This window comes from Syngnathus leptorhynchus, chromosome 2, assembly GCF_054491065.1.
Source record: "Syngnathus leptorhynchus isolate UIUO chromosome 2, UIUO_Slep, whole genome shotgun sequence".
Classification (NCBI taxonomy): Eukaryota; Metazoa; Chordata; class Actinopteri; order Syngnathiformes; family Syngnathidae; genus Syngnathus; species Syngnathus leptorhynchus.
In genome coordinates, this window is record NC_141196.1 from 2,553,655 (window position 1) to 2,576,757 (window position 23,103).

At 43.9% G+C, this 23,103-nt stretch overlaps 2 protein-coding genes across 2 annotated transcripts in view; both read right to left on the reverse strand.

Moving 5' to 3' along the window:
- Window positions 1-153: 153 nt before the first annotated feature.
- pop7 (POP7 homolog, ribonuclease P/MRP subunit) lies at window positions 154-1,460 on the reverse strand. Its single transcript, XM_085905462.1, has 2 exons — window positions 1,351-1,460; window positions 154-1,160 (listed from the first exon to the last, which is right to left on the reverse strand). The coding sequence occupies exon 2, from the start codon at window positions 1,144-1,146 to the stop codon at window positions 688-690; it is 459 nt and encodes a 152-aa protein (XP_085761588.1). The 5' UTR covers window positions 1,147-1,160; window positions 1,351-1,460; the 3' UTR covers window positions 154-687.
- Window positions 1,461-2,131: 671 nt separating this feature from the next.
- The window catches only part of nlgn2a (neuroligin 2a), a 54,152-nt gene continuing 33,180 nt past the window's right edge, over window positions 2,132-23,103 (reverse strand). The window contains exons 4-9 of the mRNA XM_085904912.1: window positions 21,744-21,893; window positions 8,348-8,533; window positions 6,566-6,831; window positions 6,341-6,494; window positions 5,659-6,025; window positions 2,132-5,535 (exon numbers count right to left, since the gene is read on the reverse strand). Coding sequence (XP_085761038.1) covers window positions 4,707-5,535; window positions 5,659-6,025; window positions 6,341-6,494; window positions 6,566-6,831; window positions 8,348-8,533; window positions 21,744-21,893 — 1,952 coding nt within the window. The 3' untranslated portion in view covers window positions 2,132-4,706. The remainder of the gene's footprint in view (window positions 5,536-5,658; window positions 6,026-6,340; window positions 6,495-6,565; window positions 6,832-8,347; window positions 8,534-21,743; window positions 21,894-23,103) is intronic.

Consider the following 23,103-nt stretch of genomic DNA (forward strand, 5'->3'; position numbering starts at 1 on the left):
GGTAATACATTTTTCTGATACCAGGGGGGAAAAATGGCAAAAAAATAAATCCAAGAAACAGAAATATATATAGATATATAAAAAAACAAAAAGATAAACAAAAATGAGATCTCCGAAGGCAAGGGATTAAGAATAAAACTCACAAATCGCTGAATGTCTTAGAGCTATTTTTATTTGTAGTTCATAATCACAAAACTTCCACTGGCAAAAGTTAAGGGCTCTTGAAGAAAATCGAAGATAGACATGTGAAGCTAGTCAACTACTGACACCTAGTGGACATTCAGTACACAACACGCGGTGCGATACAAGAATCACTGTACACTGGTGATGTGAATATTAGTTGTATATGAAAAGCAATTTAGGGTTTAAAAAAAAAAAAAGGGGGGGGGGGAAGGCATGCAAAACGGTGCGGGTATTGCTGCCACACTCTGGGAAAAAAAAGTCAGTCTCACCTTTTAATTTTGCTTTTTAAAACACAAAGAACTAAGCCGGAACAGCTTCGTTTTACCAAACGTGGAAGTCATGGCGTGAAACCTAACACGTTAGAACATGATACTAAACTTATTTTCGCCTAGATGTGGCAGTCGAACGTTTTTGTACAAAAACAGATTCAATCCTCCAAATAAATAAATGTATGACGCACATGCATGCAACTCGGGAGAAGTCTTCCAACTGCTTCTTGGTTTTTCACAAGGGGTCAGGGTAAAAAACCTTGATGTGGATGGCCGAGTTGTTGCGCGTTCGCGTCAGGGGCTCGGTGGCCTCGTCGGGGTCCTCTGGCTCCAGGTCATCAACCAGCTCCACCGTGGATGTGTTGGCGGCCAGCTGCAGCGCCCCCTGGCTGCTGGCCTGCAGCTGCAGCGCGATGTTAATGGCCCGGTTGATTGCCAGTCCCAAACCGTGCACGCAGATCTCCCGGTGACCACTGCCGCCGTCCAATAGCTTCTGGCAGCGGGCGAGCTGCGCCCGGAAGTCTGTCTTCATGTTGACGTACACGTCGTTGCGCCTCTTAGGCAATTTACGGGGGAGTCGCTTTCGGAGCGTGTACTCCACCGGGTCAATGTCGACAGCACAGGGGGTGTCGGAGGGTTGCATGGCGGCGACGGCGGGGAGGGATGACATCCCCGGATTGCGAGGCTCAGTCATATCCAACCGAAATACTGAATTGGGACAAAAATGGAATCACCTCTGACGCGAATGTTATATTTGACGTCACTACTGTCACGGCTGTTTTGCACATTGCAGCTCTGAAAATCTAATGGTGGCACGCAAAATAGGCCAACAATCACGAACAAATACGTTTTCTTCTCAATCAATTCTTTTGCATCAAATCAAAGTGTAATTTCTTACCTCCGGATGATAATTGGAGAGTAAATTGGCTCTTTTTACGTCGCTGAGCACAGTAGCATCTTAGGCAAAGTGGTCCATGATTGTAGCCGTGACCCGGAAGTAGACCAAAACAGGAAGTGGATAAATAAAACGTCACTGACGCGCACGAGCGTCGATAAAAGTCCGTTGTTTGTTTTTTTCAATTGACATTAAATTAATTATTACCTGTGGCAGATAATTGTTAATAATTTGTCTATAATAATAATTTATTGTGTAGCGTAATAGCATCTTGACACAATCCACCAATTTTTTTTTTAAATGCCTGAATTTACAGTGAGATTGAAGATGGGGAATTTAATGCAAGTGATTATATTAAAGAAAAAATGAAGTTCATGTTACGCTACACAAGCGTGTAATAAAAATATAAATTTTTAAACGACACTTAATATATATTTTTTATAATTCTTTAAAACTACACTTCTGGTTCTCGCGTCTGGCGCCACCTTGTGGCCTCAGAGTTGTCAAACGATGAACAGTTCACGTGTATATTGTAAGAAATCTGAATATATCTGCAGGAAGGTAATTTTTTGGGGGGTGGCTTTCCCTCGAAATTGACATTGATTAGTTGAGTGGACTTTAAAATGTTGATTAGTAATAATAGTTTTGAATAGCAGCTTCAATAAAGACATCAAGACTGGCTATGAATGACTTTAATGTTTTCCAGATCAGTATCACAGCATACAGTGGATAATAACTTCTAAAGTAAACAGAAAGATTATCACCTTAATAGTTTTTCCTCTACACTTTAGCACCTTTTTTTTCAAAATGCCACTCTAACAATTTTCTTCTTGTCAAATCTTGGGTTTCTGATAAAAATTAAAAAAAAAACACACAAGGAAAAAAAAATAGACAACAGGTGCAACTTTGCTTTGGAATCGGAGCAGGAAGTTCATGTGCCAGTGTGTGTGTGTTTGCTATTGTGTGCTTGCGTGTGCCATTGGCTTCAAACAAATGACTTTGTTTGAGTAGTAGCATCATAATAAACTTGGTATAGGCAATTGTGTGCTGACAGTTTCGCTGTATGATCGTAATCATGTGTGTGTGTGTGTGTGTGAGGCATCTTATGGTATCAAAGCCCTCATGTCGGACCCACATTAAAGTGGCTTCATGTAAACATGCGAAGTGAGCTAATCGAGGGCCTTGTCGCATCGTTAACCAATGGCGGGTTCCTTTCACTTCTCATTTTGTGGGTGGGGGGAAAAAAAAAAAAGATGGCTAATTTTTAGTTTCACACCAATGTATGTACTCAGCACATCATGTATGTCATTTTAAAGTGAACAAATAAAAATAATATGAACGTGGCAATTCAACTTGATTTTTAATTTGAATCGAAAAACCAGCATGATGAATTTCTGCTACAGTGTCTCGATGCTACAGAATGTTCACATGGTCAAAAAATGCGATGAGAACAAGACAAAACAAAAGTAGCACGGCCGTCCTTTCTTTGCAAACTGCACCTGTTGTCAAAGGTTATCACATCATTTGGGCATTTTGTTCATTCATTCCCCCTCAAAATAAAACGAAGGGGGAAAAAAAAAAAACTATCAAGAAACTTAATATTTACAAATATTTTATCTGGTTGATTCTTACATTTAAAAATGTACACTTATTAATTAATTTGTGTCTGCGGAAGTCCTTTAGCCATCTCACGTCAAGTCTGATTCCAGTGGCTGTTTATAAAATTGACAAGAAGAACAGCCCGGAGCGCAGTTTTTTTTTTTATATATATATTTTTTTCTGCTTCAGGTAGTGTCGCAGTCCGTTCGCCTCGTGGCCCGCCCCCTCACCCACTTTGACCTCACATGGGTACAAAAGCGTGGATCGGACATCCTAGCAAAAGTTTCATCTTGGCAAACGGAGAAGATACAAAGCTGGCCATGCCTTGAAATGTCAGCTCAGCGTGTCCCCCTTTTGTGATTTAAGGCTTCCTCCAAAGTCTCTTTTTTCCCACGACAGTCATCGTCGACTCTCACTCTCTTCCACATTGTGCACGACGTGTCTTGTAAAACTCCAACGTTCGGTGAGGCGGCGACCTCCCCCACCCCCTTCGTGGATCAGAATACAACGAAGAAGGAATCAAAGAAACAGGCTAAAAGCTAGCACACGAGCTACGACAGCACCGGTGACAAAACGGGAGGGAAATAAAATCGGGACAACTTCCCACGTTACTGCTTTAAGGTTTCCCCCCGTTTGTTTTACTCCTGGCAGGCCGACCCACCCGTGTGCTTAAGAGTTGCCATTTTAAGTTTGGTTTGACCTATCCAAGGTCAGGGTGGGGTAAATAGAAGAGCCGAGTTATGGTGAAAACACGCCACGATATCACGCACACTCTTTAAGTTGGACCTCGCACACTTGAAGCAAACAATAAATGAAAATGAAAATCCACGCCAGAGACGGACGGGAGAGATGACGACCGCGTTCACGCATTTTTTGTTTGGTTTTTCTCCAATTGATGTAGGGAAGTGAAGCGACGAAATGTGCGACTGTATTGTCCGCCCCCCCTCCCTTACCCATGACCCTCCTTTGAATAAAATTCATGCATAGATCCCCTAGCGCAAAATACCCAATTATAGACTTTCTCCTTTGTACACATATACAACGATATATTTTTTCTGTATATACTTTCTCTATATCTATATTTTCAACAAAATGCAATTTCACATAAAAAAAGAAAAAACAACTGAACAAGACACAAGCAGTGAAAGAAACGAAAACCACAATCAAGGGCCAGTTTGGCACTTTGTCATGAGAACACATTTGTTAGTGGACAATAAATATTGTGTATTTTTTTTTTTTTCTTAAACGTTTTTTTTTTTTTTTTTTTTGCCCTTCATGAGTATGCAAACATTAACTTGGCACCGAGAATGCTGGTTGAATCAAAGTATACGATACAGAAACTTTTCATAGTTGACCCCCACCCCCCTTTACAAATACTCGAAAAGGGTTTGGGAAAAGCAGATACCAATGTAGAAAAAAAAAAAAAAAAAGACATTAGGGGATGAAACAGTAGGCGACACCATAATATTTAAGATTAATTCAAATGAGGGGAGGGGGGAAAGGCGAGAGTTCCCTTCAAGAAATGGCAAGGGGCTGCTTGGAAAAAAATCCCGACACTTTTTGAGAAGAACCGTTTGGCTCGAAACGCACAGCTCGCCCGCTACGCCGCACACTCTCGAGCCGGGCGGCGTAATCCGGAGGTGGTGGAGATGTTCTCGGAGAGTCACAGGTCCAGAAGTCCCTCCCCCTTTATAGGTTGTTCAAAGCACAGCCAGTCTTCCTGGCCTGTGGGTGGCGCTGCTGTGTTGGCTCAGCGCCTACTATACCCTGGTGGTGGAGTGAGGGTGGGGCAGAGTGTTGTTGTGGCCTGTGGTGGGGAAGGTGTTGAAGGCGTGAAGGGGCTGCATGCTCGTGATGGTGCTGGGGATCATGGTGATGGTGTTGGGGGTCATCAGAGGCACGTCGTCCGGAGCCCGGCGCAACGCTAGGGTGTAGTCGGGCGGGCAAGCGGGCCGCAGGATGTCGTGGGGCCGCAGGGGCTCCATGTCGTGGTGAGCGTCGTGCTCGGAATGCTTCATCTGCAGGGACATGATCTCCTCCTCCTGGCTGTGAGCCAGGTCGTTGGCGGGACCGCCCCTCTGGGGGGAGAGCCGGTGGCGTCGCATCTCGTGGCGCTTGTCGCGCTTGTAGTAGAGGGCGGCGAAGGCCAGGATGTTGAGGAAGAGGAGGGACGCTCCCACCGCCACCGTCACGCTCAGCTCCGTGGAGTAGTCGCGGGTGTCGCCGGGGAAGAGCACCGGGGGCGGACGCTCCGAGCTGTCGGGTTCCGGGTCGTACGAGAAGGTAGGGTAAGGGCGGTGGGTGGTGCGAGGGCCCGTAGTTCTGGTTCTGGGGGTGCCTGGGCCCGGGCCGGGGGGTGAGCGAGTGGTGGTTGAAAAGAGCTCATCGTGCAGATTATGGAGATGCGGGACTAACTCCAACCAGAAGGCCACCTTGTTGGCCCTGTAGTTGTCTCTGACGCGAGGTTTCAAGCCGATGTGGAGGTACTGCTTGTCCTTGGAGTTGAACTTGGTCCAGATGACTTCTTCAAAGCGATTGGGCTTGGTGTGGATGAATTTGGTGTCCTGCGGGACCGGCAAGTTGGGATCCCTGGCGGAGGACCAACCAGAGAACGTCAAGGCACTGAACATCTTGCTTTGTAAATCGACGGACACATTGACGTCGAAGACGACTTCGACTCTTAATCGGAATTTGAAAAGCAACAACGCTCACCCGGTCTTGGCGAAGTTGGTCCAGTAGGTCATGACGACGGCGCTGAGCATCACATCATTCTTGGAGAAGTTACACGGGAACAAGTCGGTGGCACCGATCATGGGCACCCCGAAAACATACGGTATCTCGTCTCCGTGGGCGGCGTCGGCCCACTCGGGCCGCGTCTCGGTCTGGCAGTGGTGGTAGAAGGTGTAAAAGTAAACAGGCGACTGGAACTCGGCGTGGAGCTTGGCGGTGGCTACTGCCGGCGCCACCCACTGGTGGTCCGTAAACAGCGCCAGCAAGGTCTTGCGCCTCATGTCGCTGTTGTCCCTGTCCGCCCAGTCTGTGTACATGAACTTAATGGTCTCCCTCAGGATGTCTTTTCCTGAAGAAAGAACGAAAAAAACAGACCGATCATCGACAAAGCCAATCGTCTCTGAAAGCGCCAGCGCATCATCCAAACGGCTTTCTTTGTTTGACGGAAGCTTGAAGTGTTCTGCCGGCGCTGCGATTTGAAGCTGCCACACTCTCGGATGGTGTCGAGATGCTATTAGCACCCGCAGAGCTTCAGAAGAGCTTCAGAGACCAACCGCGGTGAAAGATAATCCTCAAGATCGGCTAACTCCCGCGTAAGCCGGACCTCTTTAATCGCTCATCTTCTCCCCCCGCCTAATTTCATTGTTATTTCAATTTTTCTTACCCTCGGGGTATCCGTAGAGGTTGTCGACAAAGTTGGAGATGGTGTAGTCGAACGCCGCGGCCGAGATACCGTCGTTGTCCTCGCTGTCGTCGACAAACTTCAACCCCTCGCCTTGATTGACGCCAATCAGCATGTCGTAGTTGAGGAACTCCCCCTAGAGGCAGAGGGCGGTATGGAAATCATCCACATGGCCCGCCATGTCACGGCTAGATGATCTTTCATTACCTGCTGCATGAGGATCTCGGGATCGTCCGGCACCACGTCGCCGTCCACCACGGGGCCGAAGGCGATGTGGTAGCGAGCCGGCTGGATGTCCTGGTCCACCAGCTCCCTGAAGTTCTTGCGCCTCAGGCAGTCTACAAGGTCAGCCGTCTCGGAGTAGGTGCAGCCCACCTTGCGAGCTAAGATTTTAGTGTACTTGAGGGGCTGGTAGTTGACGGACCAGCTGGAGATGGCGGTTCCACTTTGGGCAATAGCCCTGTGGAAAAGGCCTGGGAAGAAGAAGAAAAAAAAAAAACAAACCTTGAATGTTGTCGACTTCATTGAAAGATTGAATAGAATTATCTGCCAATTTGCATTTATTTTCAAATCTTCTCCCAGATGGAGCTTGACGTGCGGCATAATGTAAGCGATGCTAACGAGAGGATTTGGAAAAGGCAGTGTCAAGACTGCGGCGGTCGCTCTCCCTCTTCTTCCTTAAGTCTGTCTGACGCCAGTTCTGTCGCTCGGACTACCCAAGTGGCTCGTTAGGGGGGCCGCCTGCATCGCTCGTTTCCCCCACACTCTTCTTTTTCTTCTTCTTCTTCATCTTCCCGCCTCGCCGCGTCTGAGTGCCGGCCGCTAAATTATTAAACGCGGCTGCAGAACCCCCTTTCCCTCAGAAATCAATTACCGTACACCGAGAGGGAAATATGGAAGCAGACGGGAGCTTTTCTTCAAAACCGCTTCTTTAACCACGGTTGCTTTTGGAAAACACGCCTCATTTATTGACCCTCCAACTGACTCACGAACATGATGGCGGATGCTTGACGGGACTCCTTACCTGCGACCCCGGCGGAGAAAACTGGGGGGGTAACACACACATAGCATCGAAAGGAGCTGATGATGGAGACGAGGACGATGGCGGCGATGACGTGATGACAATGAAGAAGACATTGGTTTGTTTGGTTTTAAAGGAAAGAAGGGCGGCACAAAAAGAGACAATGGGTTAATACATGTTAGCATATAATTGCAGCTGAAAGGGGGCGGGGCCTCTCTTCGTCCAATCCGGTCCAATGATTCCCAACCGCCGTGCCACAACACATTAATTTTTTTTTACCATGAATATTTTTTTCTATCTTCCGTAGCAGATAAGAGAATTACCTTGTATTCAACCTAACGGGCATCATTATTTTAGCCAATGAGATTTTTCAAATGTAAATTATGTGCCTTGGCTCATTTAGGGTCGGGGGAAAACTGCTAGTCAGTTCATCTGTCTTGTCAAGCAATCAGTGGTATAATATTATGATTATAAATTCCACTTGATTTCATTGACATGTCTCAACAGCTCCTTCTGCTCATCAGTACGGCGCTAACATCAGCTGCGAACATACAGAAAAGCTAACATTTGAATGGCGGTTAGCCGAACAATCTTTGTTTGATTGCGGGTCATCGACCGCTCAGATGTAACTTCAGAACAAAGTAGATTCCTCCACGGGCCTCTCGCTATAACACAAAAAGCCTCCGGGTGTTTGTGTAGCCGCTAAATGGCGAGCAGGAGGTGAGATGGATGGAGAGGGGGAGGGGCGAAAGCTCAGTGCAACGGACCATTAAGAAAAGCGTGAGCCAGGTAATGCGCGCTAATGTCCCCCGTCACTCCACGGACGGGGACACAGAGCGGATCAAAAGTGGCCACTGCTTTGAGTTCAAATTTGACGCAGTTAGCTTCAAACGCTCAACTCCAAAGCAACTCGGACTTTTTACTTTCTCAATTAGAAGTGTCCAAAACGTTTCGGAAGATGCTTTTACCCTCCGAGTGGTGTGAGAGGATGAGGAGGTTGACGCAGGATGCTCCAGCCCCCGATCCGAAAATAGTGATCCTCTCCGGATCGCCGCCAAAGTGACCGATGTTTTCGTTGAGCCAGCGCAGTGCCTGAATCTGATCCAGGAGGCCGTAGTTGCCTTTGGCCGACTGGTCGCCGGTGCTGAGAAAACCTGCAGACAGAAACCGAGGCGGCATGATGTCAGAACCCACACATTTGTCAAATTTGCAAAAACTACGGTTGAGTGGAAACGGCAGCGCTGGGTCGTAGCGCCGGAATCAAGAAGTGGAACAACCTGCCCTCGGTACAAAAGTAAATTTAAGGCCGCGATTGGACAAGTGAGCCGTACTCACTCAAACCCCAAACATGACCAGCGTCCCCCCCATGGAAGGACTCAATAATCCTCAGCTCATCTTCTCACCGAGTTATCTGTCATCTAAAATGTTCTAACCCTTTTTGTCTGTTTTTCAACCTGCCCACGTTGGTCCAAAGTGGGAGGAAATTCTAGCTTTTATCTCAAGATCGTCTGGCCCTGACTTCAATTGCTGTTATAAAATAGTTCAAACAGAGGGACCAAGGGATGTGTCAATCATTTGCTCACAAATACTGAAGCTTATGGCAAGGAGACTATTGCCAGTTATTTAATTGTGGTTAGCAACAAAAGTTCAAAAGAATTCATCACAAAGCCTCTCCTTCATGACGCTGTTTTAATTCACAATGTTTTAATTGATTGTACATTCCAAAATATACAACAAACAGAATCATTTTTTGCCAATCTGGCCTCCATAAATAAGTCATGCTAACAATGTACCAGCGTTAGCTTGTTTTAATTGAGTGTACATTCCATTTTTACCAATCAGGCCTTCATAAATAAATCATGCTAGCAATGTAGCAGGGTTAGCATCAAAGTCAAAAGTCCGCTTTATTGTCAATTTCTTCACATGCCAGGCACACAAAGAGATCGAAATTACGTTTCCCACCGTATGTAGCATGTATGTGTTTGTGCGCTTGTAGCGTTTCTTTAGGCGGACATGCTAGCTAGTCGTTAGCTAGCAAGACCGCATACTCTGTTGCTCAAACAAATTGAATATCTAACAGTCCTCAAAGTTTGTCTGCTGTACTTTGACATTTGCCTTGATAATCGCTACTTAATATCGTTGATTAGTCCCGCTAAACAAGACAATATGTTCGATTCATCCTTTTATGGATGTTAATTACTCTTCATTATGTGAGCTGCAAAAGGTCACCCATTAAATCCATACAGTGAAGGTCTAGCACTCAGACGAGGCATGCTACAATCACCCGAGTTCATGAAACGAAACATCAATAAAGAGACGCAATCTTATTTTCCTTTGAACAAAGCATTGACGGCGGAAGCAGCACGAGAGAACACCCGCAGAAGTTCACTCGAGCACATTTCGCCGAGCACATTCATCCTAATCTGACAAGACGCTCGGACAAAAGTGACCGAGATGAAAGCGTAGCGTGAATAGTCTTTAAAATGGTTGCGGATAGAGAGAGAGAAAAAAAAAAAGACGACAGGGTGGAGAGAGAGGTAAAGGGGGAGGAGGGGGATAGTGGATGTTCTGTGAGAGCCGGACAGAGAAACACTGTTTCATCTGACTCCAAGAGAGCGGGCACAAAGGTCAGACCTCGTGTGCCATGCAAATATACTTTTGCCTCTTGAACCGTTCTCTATTTGCACTTTTGACTGCACACATCTAAAATGATGACCCTTGAAATTAGAACGTGTCGGATGTAATCCTCGTACTGCAAAAATGGCCACTTTTCAGGACATTTGGTAAAAAATAAAAAAAATAAAACAGCTTTTTGAAGTTCCTAGACATTGCTCCGTTTCAGTTGTACCTACCATCAATTTATTATACCACTTGTAAAAAATTTTTTTAAATTATTGTGCTTTAATGTCAAGATTCATTTAAGGTAGCAGATATTTACCAGATGTTCGGCAACAGTTTTAATGTTTTTTTGTTTTTTTTGTCGTAACAAACATTTGGAACCTTGAACAAACCCTGATGACGACCTGCGTCCGTTTCCTCACCACCTCCTCCTTGAAAAGAACATTACTACAAATTCTTAATATTTTATTAATTAATTTATTTATTGTTATTATTAACTTTTGCATATTTAGACAAATAAGGTTTCTTTCGGTGAGCAACAATAATCTTATCCATGTCGTATGTTGCTTGTGTTAAAAAAAAAAACATAAGAAGAGGACCTTGGGAAAAAAAAATAGATCTCATATTAAATTGTAACATAAGGGGAAATCGCAATTGGATTCTTTTCGAAAATCGTTCACACATTTACAAGGAAGCATCTCTCAGGCTAAAAGAGAGACGGCAGGATTATAAAAACCACGGCGCATTCCTCTGCTGTGTGCTTCCATCTTCTCTCCATGGATTTCCTTTTAAGTTTTTTTTATGTCTTCTCAAGCTGCACGACGTATGTGCAAGCGAAAGCAGGCCAGCTCCCAACAGACCTCACACACGTTTGCATATGTGTGAGCTGAACATATAGCGAGCTGGAGCTCCCAAGTGGAAGGTCGGCATCGTCACCTGAACTGATTTCATCACCGGATAAATCAGGAACGGCGATCGTGTGTGGTAGCTAAAAGTCGAGTGTGGCGATTGCGCGGCGTCCTCGTGAAATACTACAAGACTTGGAACAGAGCTGGCCTAGATTTTGGAACTCCTCCACCACCAGCTCAAACTTGGCCGCATTCTGTTGAGCTTGGAGTTTGTCCAGCTTGTGTCATTCGTGCCTTTTGCCACATTTGATTGAAAATGTGTGACAACTCTTTCCCCCTTGCACATATATCTCATCTGCCAACCATGCCGGCACATGAACAGCGAGCAGCTTTTGTGTGGCTGTCCAAACAAAACAAATACATGAGTCACACGTGTCAGCCGAATCTGCTTTGCATAAATGATGCCTGATCATTTATGGCTGGGCTCCTTCTGATTAACAAAAACAAAAATAGAGCATCATAAATCTTGCTGAAAACCAAACGATCACAAACAAACTAATGTAAAACTTGTGACTAAACCAGCACATACTCAAAGCAGAAACAGCGACCCCTGGTGGAATGTTTATATATCATATATCTATATATACATATATATGTATATATATATATAACCAGTGCTGATGATTTGTCATGCTAGCAATGTAGCAGCGTTAGCATGTATATGTTAGTAAGTGTGCAGCGTTTCATTGGGTGGAGATGCTAGCTAGCAGTTAGCTAGGAAGACTACACTGTCGTTCAGTGCATGTTTTGTGATGAAAAAACAACAACAGTGCTTTAAACACCACAACCCTTTCTCAACAAGTCTCTTCTCGACAGATTCCATAACCTTGACAATTAAAAATCAGCCAAAATAGACAACATTAAACGGATAACATTTCATTTTTGCCAATACAGCCTTCATGAATAAGTCATGCTAGCAAGGTAGCAGCGTTAGCATGTATTCGTGAGTGAGCTTGCGGCCTTTCATTGGGCGGAGATGCTACCTAGCAGTTAGCTAGCAAGACCGCATACTCTGTTGTTCATTGCATATGTTTTGTGATTAAAAAAAACAACCTGCTTCAAACATAACAACCCTTGGCTCATGACAGATTCCAATTAAATGACAATTAAACTTTTGTCAAATTCACGTCACCGATTGACCTGCTCTCCTTAGCACGCTGACAAATGAAAGTCGTGCGGCCCACACGGAAGGACAAAGCAACGATAACAAAGAAGTCTTCCGGCCGAGGACAATGGGCAACGAAGCAAGCAATTTGCGGCGCACAAAGCGAGAGCACCTGTCAGACATCTTGTACGGGCGTTTATCTACGAGCGCCGAAGCAAATAGACCACGTCTGAACGCTTCCGAATAAGCCGTCTTTCCGCCGAGTGCTATTCACGTCATTTCAGCTGGCCGGCGTACAGTCGCCGGCCAATAAACCACGTCAAAAGCGGACGCCGTAAATCAGTCGCCGTCACCGTAAAGGATATTAAATGCATTGTCAGGCCGTAAACGCGAGTTGGAGTGCAATCGATCGAGCGGCCGGCGCCAAAAGCGAGAACAAGGACCCGGAACCGAGGCGCCCGGACGCTTTTATTCCTGGTGAATGAACGGATACCCGACAGACGCGGTGACACTTCAAGTCACACCCGAGCTTGAGAAAGTGTTAAAAATACGACTCGGAATGAAAGGAACGTGCCGAGTCAAAAGAACTTTGGTGAGATATTGAAAGGTAGCGCCGGGCTGACACTCCGACTGCCATCAAAGACGTAGAAAGGGCCTTGATGAATAATTCATAGCGAGGCATAAAAAGATGCAAGCGAGGCAGCTCAGACGAAAATATACAATGTTCAGATTTAGAATTTAAATCAAGGCAGCTGCCTTAAAAGTTTATAAAAGATGTTGCACATGAAGAGAAATGTTTTTTTTAAGATTCCAATCTAGCTGGAGAAGATTCATTACACTTGAGGCCAGAAGCGGAGAGGTTTCATTTTCACCAAAGCCACAAGTGTTTCTTTCTTTTTGCCCAAAGATCTCAAAAGGTCGGCGGCAGAGGAGCAGAAGTTATTGAACGATCAAATTTAAACCAACAAGCGTCCATCTCAAAAATCACCCGAGCTCAGAACAATCGGACTCATCCGAGCCAGAGTTGCTCACTATTTGGCATCCTCGCGGCGTTGATTAAAGTTATCAGGGGGAAGCTGGCTCCCTATTTGGCAGGCGGACGGGGGATGCGGCACGGCTCTCAGTTTGCCACCGTAATAAACACATCACGGCAAAAACTGGGTTTAAAAATGAAGGGAAAAACATTTTCTTCATTTAATGGACTAAAATGGCCATTAATGTGCTGCAGCCTTCCCAAATCACAACAAAATGGTTGCAATGTGAGTAAATCTGTCTTTGTCACATCACTACAGCACGAATGAGGGTCATTCTACGCAGAGGATAAAGAATATATGGGATTTTCGGTCGACACAAAAGGTTAAAGCGATGCGACGTAAGTCATCGTACATTTTTTTCAAAAAACTTTTTTTGCGGCCTTATGCATTTTGTGATCCATGAAAGAATATAATAATGTTGGGTTTCTATATTAATTTCACAATGTGTATTAGCATAAATAGTTTATCCTCCTTTTAATGATAATGGGATTTCGGCGGCTGTCGCTTTCATCGACCCTCCATCTTCCACTCGTTCACCAATCCCTCCATCTGTCTTTTCTTTCGGCGCGTCACGACTTGGAGTTATTAGTCTGCTAATTACCTCTCACCATCCCTCATTTAGCCCTAGAACCCATTCCTTCTCTGATTATAATCAGAGAATGACATGGGGGGCCTATTAAAGATAGAGTAGGGGATTGATTGGTCTGTGACAAAAGTAGAGTGCAAACCAGAAGGGGGGGGGGGAGTTACTTCGTCAAAAACAATCAACAAAACAAGTCGCATTGCCATAGGCTTCCTCAATGAATGTAAAGTGGAATCTAAACACACACACACACCATTATTTTGTTTTGTGTATCTTGGAATAATTTTGATTTTATATATTTTTTGCAAACATTGGTCATAAATATATATATATATATATATATATATATATATATATATATATATATATGGATGATGTCCTGCAGATTGTGTGTAATTTATTCAATGTTGGGTTTTATATATATATATATATATATATATATATATATATATATATATATATATATATATATATATATATATATATATATAAAAAACATAGATCATAAACATCCAAGATGTTCTTGTGTTTCAAGTACATGGGCCTTATGCATTGCATAAGAAAAAAAAAAAAAAAAAAAAAAAAAAAAAAAGTTTGGGAAATGGAGGCCTGCTGTATCTTAAATCCCCAGAACGACTTTTTTAGGTTGCCTCGTCTTTTTTTATATATATATATATAGTCAAGTATGACTATATATATATAAGTATATAGTCATACTTGACTATATATATATATATATATATATATATATATATATATGCTTGGAAACATAGACAAGTGTTCACACGTCCAGAGACTTAAAACAAGAATTTTTGAGCAGCAAGGTAGACAAGCTAAGCCCGACTTCATATGTCTAGCAGGTCGTATTTGTTCTTGCTCACAAGCAGCAAACATCTTCTATTGTCCCTTCCAAATGAAGCAGATGCTTTGAGAGACAAGTGGCCCGCCACACTCTGTCGAGATGGCGCTTTGATGAAACAAGCAAAGCGACACGACGACAATACAGACACGCTGATTGCTTTTGTGGCCTCGCCACTGTGTCGGGTCTTACAGTCGAGGTGCGAACGTCCTCGCCTGAGCTGTCGGCCTCCGTGACGAGATGGAGGACTTTAGGTTCGTCTCATTAAGAGACGCTTACCTTTTGGTTTTAACCTCTCCGGGATGCCGCGTTAAGATAATTAACGACTTGAAAGATTTCCACTACTAGCTCCGGGATGTCCGAGAAGAAATGCTTTGTTCTCACTTTGAGCGAGAACCTGCCTGAGAGGCATTTTTACCGACGTTTCCCGTAAAGATCTGGAAAAGAGACAGGTGCAATTTGTCAGCCCCGCGGCCTGGCTGAGGGTTTCTGAGGACAAGTGGTGACGCAACTTTGACAGATGATCTCAACACTCGTACACAAACACAACATTTTAAGAAATTTCTTCCAGGAGTTCAATTCACACACGGTAGATGGGAAGCGTTGTCGGCAGGCGACCTCACGACACGCTTCGCTTCGGAGCTTCCATTTAGAGGGCGTCTTTTGGTTACATAATTAACATTTACACGCACGCACACACACACACTCTGGTGTAATTAAATCACCATCATCTGCGTCTATTTTTAAGCAGAGTAATCATCTGCGGTGACTATCAAGCAGGCTAAACCCATATTAGTTTTTTCCCACACATTCCAACAACAAAAACATTTGCATCATGGATCCGTCGTGGGAATGATTTCCACTGATTCATAATTGATGAGCAACCTTGACCGGGGGAGATGGAGGTGACGGGAAGGAAGGGAGCTCCGCAACATCTGTTTTTGTCATGCTGGAGTCAGCCGGATGCCAAAATGACTCGAGTGCGGCTGGTTGAGCTCATGTCACAGACTTGTGTATGTCTATGTATCTTTGTATCAATGTATGTATCAATGTATGTATCAATGAATGTATCAATGAATGTATCAATGAATGTATCAATGAATGTATCAATGAATGTATCAATGAATGTATCGTATCAATGAATGTATCGTACCTATGAATGTATCGTACCTATGAATGTATCGTACCTATGAATGTATCGTACCTATGAATGTATCGTACCTATGAATGTATCGTACCTATGAATGTATCGTACCTATGAATGTATCGTACCTATGAATGTATCGTACCTATGAATGTATCGTACCTATGAATGTATCGTACCTATGAATGTATCGTACCTTCGTACGTACCTTCGTATCTATCTATCTATCTATCTATCTATCTATCTATCTATCTATCTATCTATCTATCTATCTATCTATCTATCTATCTATCTATCTATCTATCTATCTATCTATCTATCTATCTATCTATCTATCTATCTATCTATCTATCTATCTATCTATCTATCTATCTATCTATCTATCTATCTATCTATCTATCTATCTATCTATCTATCTATCTATCTATCTATCTATCTATCTATCTCTATCCATCCATCTCGCTTTAATGACTTCCATCTCTCTCCAAATATGTCAAAATGAAAATTTCTAAAAATCTATATCTCCATCTAGACACATACACACACACACTGCCGTATATGGTAGCCCCTTTCAGAACAGCAAGGAAAATTGAAAGTTGTCACGGTGTGGTCGCCAGAAAGAACACAAAACGCCGATGTCCTCCATTGTCCTTCTGTCCGCCTTCACATCCTGCGCTGGAAACAAACCAGGATTTACAGTTCCCGAGCTAAAACGGGCCGTACCACTAATTATTGGACTCGGGTTCCATCACAGCTCGCGACCTCCTCCGCATTCATGAATTCGGTCTCTCCGTGACACTTCCGTTCCGGATCAATGTCTCCCGCGGGACACCTGAGGCAATCGAGAAGAGCTGATTGCCATCCCGTTTTCTTCCCGCGTTCGACCTTTTCCAATCTCAACAGGGCGGGGTGCTCGGCAGGTATTCCCCACTGCCCACCAGGACAATCCATCCACATTTAAATTTGATAACCATTTTGTTGAAGCTGATGCCCACTTCCGTATTTAGCAGCGAAAACTCCGATAACCAATTCCGCAGACGATCGGGAATTTTTTTTAAAAACTATATAATGAAATTAACAATTTTCCCGGATTTTTTTCCACGTGTATACGCAAACGGTCCTTCCAAAGACAGTGGGAGAAAATCAAAAGCACGCCGGAAGGAATTTGAGCACTTGACACACACATGAATGCTGGCGGGCAGTATTTGGCTGTGTTCGCTTCATGCATTATCCATATGGTGGATCTAATGCATAAATCAACAGTGGGCGCAAATTTACAATTGTCAGGAATGAGGTTGCCCATGTTCCATAGTCTCCAAATACAGTAGATAGAAGAAGTCTACACACCCTTGTTCAGATGTCATCCTTTTGCGATGTGAAACAAATAAATGTCAGAATGGCTTATGTTATGTTCGTATTTATTAAACGTAATTCTGTCTTTGTAAGAGGGAAAGCTAATCCAAAATTGAATGTGGTTGCAGAAGTGCGCACACCCTCTCATAACTCAGATGATAGTGTTCAGAATTCAAGTCAGCACACACCCGCCAACATTTTAATTTAATTTAATTAATTTTAATTCTCTGATTAACACCAAATAAGTTCAGATGTTCTAGTTGGCTATTTTTTCAGAAGTCTGAAATTTTTTGGGTAACGTTTTGAAGCTGTTCATCATTACAAAGGCAGAGTGAATTATGAAAAGCTCAAAATAGTAGTCAAACAAACATCTGCAATTTATTTGAGGTTAATCAAAAGCACTTAATTGGCAGTCGTGCCACATGAGAGTGTGTACACTTACGCAACCACATTGTTTGCTTTTAATCCTTGAGTTCTATAGATTATAGGTGACCTCAATGCAGGGAAACGAAAATGATTTATCTTGGTCTCATCTTTTTAGATCACAAAACCTAGCAGTGCCACAAAGGTGTGTGGATTTTTTAAATCCACACAGGGTTTCATTTATTTTGCATGTATGAGCTGCAGAAAAAATCCCGAGTCCTGCATCACGTTGACTGGCCTGACATGGAGGGCAGGAAGGGAAAGGAAGACTGCCAAGCAGTCAGATCAGGTGCCAAGTCCCGTTTGCTGCTTCCGACACCCACATCTGCTCAAAGGCCATTTGAAGAAAAGCTAACCCACCCCCCTTCCCTTCCTCAAAGTCAGCTGGATGTCGACATTGTAAGACGGTACTTTTGTTTTTTTTGTGTTCTTTGGACTGGAAAACACAAAGTCTGTAGTATCTGTGTATTTTTAAGTATTGTGCATGACATGAGTCATTGCGTGCAAATGCTCTCATGGCCTCAGGTGCTCTTTCTGCCGCATTTGATGGGCCCATAAAGATGCAATGGCGTAGCTGCCGCCCGGTACAAAGCCTCCCCTCCCGCGTCTGTGGAACATACACGATGGATGCAGCGGCGTGTAAACTGGCCTGGCAAAAAAAAAAAAAAAAAGGCGAAGAGTGGAGTAATGGGCCGAGCAAGAAGCGGTAAAATGAGAAATGACGCAGAAATAAGAGGAGATATTTGCTGGAACGCCACTGGCACGCGTCTAGAGTTCGGTGGGGTTGAGATCACTGAGATCCAGCTGATGATGGCTTGACTAAGAATAAATATTTGTGTATGGATCATCGTTATTTGAAAGAATATGACTCACAGAATTCAGTGCTCATTTGTAGTTAGCATGTCAATGGGATTTCACACTGACTTTAGCATTAGCACCGGTGATGTTTTCAAAAACAAAACTTGGCGATGTAAATATAAAATGTCTGTTATTATTTTGTTTGTGTGCTTAGTTTGACACTAAGCTCTATCCGGGATGTTTTTAAAAAGTTTAAAGCGCGCTTGGGGTCGGCACAATCACGTACACGCTACGCTAACATGGTGCATTCGGATTACTTTCACGATGTCGGGAACTTAACAACACAGCGTGCCACTGGGCCCTTTTTTTTTTTTTTTTTTTTTTACAAACGAGAGAAGCCAAAATCCCAATTTCGACTTTCACATTTTGACTGTCAAGCATATAATGACATTAGCATTTAGCTAATACTATCCCAAACACTTCTTGTTAGCAAATTTCATGAATGACGACAAGTCAAGCCTTTCTATTGGCAGCCATTCACGACAACACTGTGGCCCAATTTCAACCAACACGCTTTCCCATTGAGCTGCTGGTGTACCCAATGTCAAAAAACAACAGAAAGCAAGTCCCGTCCTGCAGTGAGACATTAACTCGGGCAGCGCCGAAGCATCTTGACTGCCATATGTTGTTTACCTGCGGCGCAACGGGCGACCATTCACGCTTCCAACTTTACGGGGAAAATCGCTCGTGCGTGAAGGCTCGCTCCAACGGACGAACCTCGTCAATCACCCTCGGGATGAACTCAAAACAGAGAGCGCGGTTAGCGCGTCCGCCTCTCGCAGCGGGGCGTTCTAATTTTGGCTCCCTCTGTGGAGTTTGAGGCTTCCATGTACTCATTCTGCTTGTTTACATTACACCAGAGTCTTGTGAGAGAATCCCCTAAATAACAGTGCCATACCCCGGGGGGGCGTCATCTCGCGGGCATCCCGGGAGCGATGCGTGATGACTCAAGGCGCTGTCATCTCAGCGTAATGATGATCAATCCCGGCTATTAGCGGCCGGCAGCTCCCCGCCGACAACGCTTTGACAGGAAAAAAATGCGACCGCCTAATCGGTCCCGTAACTGGCATTTTTTTGTCAGAGCGCCCGCAGCAAAAAAGTGGGCCACCAGGAGGGGGGGGGGGGGGGGGGGGGGAGACAAGACGACGGAGAGCGGCGATGAAGGAGCGCTGATGATGGAGAGCGGCGATGAAGGAGCGCTGATGATGGCAGGCGGCAAGCAAAGTTGTAAACTTCACAAACGTGCCGTTGAGAGAGCGCCTGCGGGGATCGGCTGATTGGCGGTGAGGAAAATGTCAAAACTGAACAAGTATGACTTTTGACAGCGCGCGTGTGTGTGTGTGTGTGTGTGTGTGTGTGTGTGTGTGTGTGTGTGTGTGTGTGTGTGTGTGTGTGTGTGTGTGTGTGTGTGTGTGTGTGTGTGTGTGTGTGTAATACCCTAGGGGGGCCTGAAGTGCAAAACATAACTACAAATAAGTAAACACAACAGGATCTCAAAAAGCGCAAATATGAAAGAGCATTTGACAGTTTAGATTTTTTTTGCAATTTTTAGATTTGCTGTATGCTTGATGATTTGATCAGGTGGTTTTGAATTTGCCGTGATTACTGTTTTGAGGTTTTTTTTCTAATTAGTCATTATTTTGTGTGTGTTTTTTCATTTGCTATTGGATCTTTTTATGCAATGATTTTTTTTTTTTTGCTTTTGTGGTTTTAAATTTGCTATTGTGATTTTATTGCTATTTTTTTCACTTTGATATTTTAAGTTTTCAGTTTTTTGATTTTGTGTTTCGTTATTATTTGTTGTTTTGCATTTCGGGGCCACAAGAGGTAACAGACTCATACTGCTTATTAAGTGGAGAGCACTTGTCGCATCAATTCTTGTGGGGGTTGCTATGGAGACTAAGAATTTAGCATGTTATGTGTGCATGTGTATCGTGTTGGTGTGTGCGTGTGTATTGATCTATTTTGTGTGCGTGTGTGTGTCATAGCCAATGTACTCAGATTGTTCTGCCTGGGTGTCTGGAAAATGTCTCTGGTCATGTCAGGTTGTTCTCACAATGCTACACAAGCAAAAGTGTGCACACAAAATCATCTCGAGCAGTTCACAGTCAATATTTACGTAACAATATAATAAAATTATTTTAAAAAAACAGATTATTAAATATGTACAGTTTGCTATCGAGGTTTTGCTTGTCAGCTGTGACGAACCAATCACAGGACGAAAAAATACAGATGTCATCAAGAGCCCTATGAGGACGAGTTTAAAATTTGGTAAAAAAAAAAGTCCCACTTTGAATATATACACAGATTGGACTGTCGTGGCAACACATGGATGCTAAAATCTGATTGGATTAAAAAAAAAAAAAATTAAGTAACATTCACATTGCGGAAGCAGCGCAGCCGAGACGAACGCTAGCAAATGAAGACAAGAGACTGTGTGCAATTGTGTGAAAATCAAAAAAACACAAATTCTCAAACCTCCATTTTGCACGTCGCACTGCTCGGGGATCCGAAGATGCAAGAATGTCTAACAGACACACATACACCTCAAGAGCGTCGAACGTGGGCTCTGCGGCTTTTATTTTTAGCATGGCAGGCAAATCCACCCAGCCGCCCATCCGCCCCCCCCTCCTGCTCTCTGGCCTCCCTCTCATCTCTCTCCTGCCATCACTTCTCTCATCTGTCACCCTCATCTTGGTGTGTGCGGGTTTTGATGCCCTCCGCCATTGATCACGTGCAAATAAATGCGTCGTCTCACTTTCATCGCGCTCCCTCGGACGAGGGTTTTCGTGACGTCTGTCACCACGGCAGCCGAGCAGCGTTGAGGTCAGGCGCCGGGCGGCCTGTTACGTATTTAACGTTGCACAATTCCCGACGCGTACGCTCGCCGGGGATCACGAGCCTGCCTGCACGTCTGCCTGCTGCTGAGTATTACTTTTTTTTTTTTTGCTTTAGCTTTTGTCTTATTTTATTTCTTGCTCTGAGTTCTATTCCGTCCCACTGTCGTTTGGTGTTCCACAGGGTTCAACTTTAGGGCCCCTGCTGTTTTCATTGTATATGTTTACCTTTGGTTCCATCTTAAAAACATAGCATACTATGTGGATGATAGCCAGATTTAAAGACCTGAAGGGCATTTGTGTCCTGTCTGGAGAGAAATCAAAGACTGAATGGCACTGAACTTTTTGAATTCAAATAAAAAGAAAAACCTGGTTTGAGATGAGTTGAGTTTCTCTATGTTGCTGCTTTGTGTGATCATTTGAAAGAAAAATACTTTTGTTTTCAAAATGCACAACATATACAATGCCCAATACACTTTTGTTTCCCAAAAAACTTCTGCTGGGGGTGATGGAAAAGTTTGAAGCAAGCACACTTGGCTTCTCGTTCGCAAGCGGAGCAAAATCTTTTCAGACCCCAATTTAGAATGAAAAAAATGTAAACTGTTAGTCAGAACAATCAATACAAAGGCCTCATGACTCACCCAGCACACCAAGACGATAATTCATAGTCACCACAATGACGTTGCCGTAGGCGGCAAGGACGCTGGCGTCAAACATGTTTCCGGTGCCTTCCATGTACGAGCCTCCGTGAATGAAGAGCATCACCGGCTTCTTTCTGCGGTCGCGAATATCTGCAAAAACATCATTCATCAAAAGGTCAATGACACTTCTTTGTATTGTCTTTGATGACATGTTACTTTTGATAATAAGAACAAATTGTAAGGTTGGATAAGGATCAACACTTGAGGAGTGCAGCGCTACCCAAAAAGTACTTTTAAAGCAACAATTTGGGCTCATTTAAAATAACACAGTGGAAGCAGTTTTGTTGATTGTCAAGTTGATGTGCACCATCGCTACCATCGAGGGATGCTGGGGGGGGAAAAAATACTCTTGTATTTTTTTTACACGCGTCTATTCTTCACGGTTGCTCGAGGGGAAAAAAAAAAATAGCTTGAGGTCATTTCAGTTGTCGATAACTGCGCAAACAAGCCAATGTTTCCTTTTTGAACTTCTCCTCAAAGTGTGTTTTAACAAGCTGATGTATTTCTTTTCGCCTCTGATAATGTATCGTTTCACATCAAGGCCAGCGAGACATGAAAACTAAAATAAGCAAAGTGTAGAAGAGAGGCGGCAAAATGGCAGGAAAAGGTAACATGAGCCTTTATGTTTGCCATTGATCGACAAACAATGAGAAGAAGTGGAGAAAAAAAAAATGGAACATCAAACGTTGGGTGTCTTCCGTCCATTGTTGTCCTTATTTGTGACAGATCACCAGCTGTGCTTCTATCCCAAATTTCCATAACAGCCCTCACCCCGCCTCACCCCGCCTCGCTGAGCTGCAAGGACGGTTACATCAACATCTTTCTGGGTCGATTCCCAAGCGATTCATTTCCAGGAAACGTATTCTCTTGGAAGCTATTGTTGTGCGCCGGGCAGGACGGCAACAAGATGACGCAAAAAAGAAGCATCGTCGTTACATTTTTTTGGAAATCATCTCAATGAGACGCTGGCTTGTAATGAGGAGAAAAGTCGTTGCCATAGTAACCTTACATCGGGCCACTTTTGTTGATGTGATGCAGTATTCCTGAAATGCCTGCAATGGACTTGACACTGAGCCCATTGCCCAAGTAGCCATTTTGGACATGGCCCTTTGACTCACCGTACACGCTGACATATTGTTCTCTGCAAACGATGCATCTCGAGTAGCCGTTTGCAAATCAATAAGATCGATCGGCTCGCTTGACTGACGGATCCCCTGCAGCTGCTTTCTTGTGCTGCACATTTGCACGACGCTGTGCTCATGGCCGTGTTCATAAAAAACCAGAACAGCTCAGATGGTTC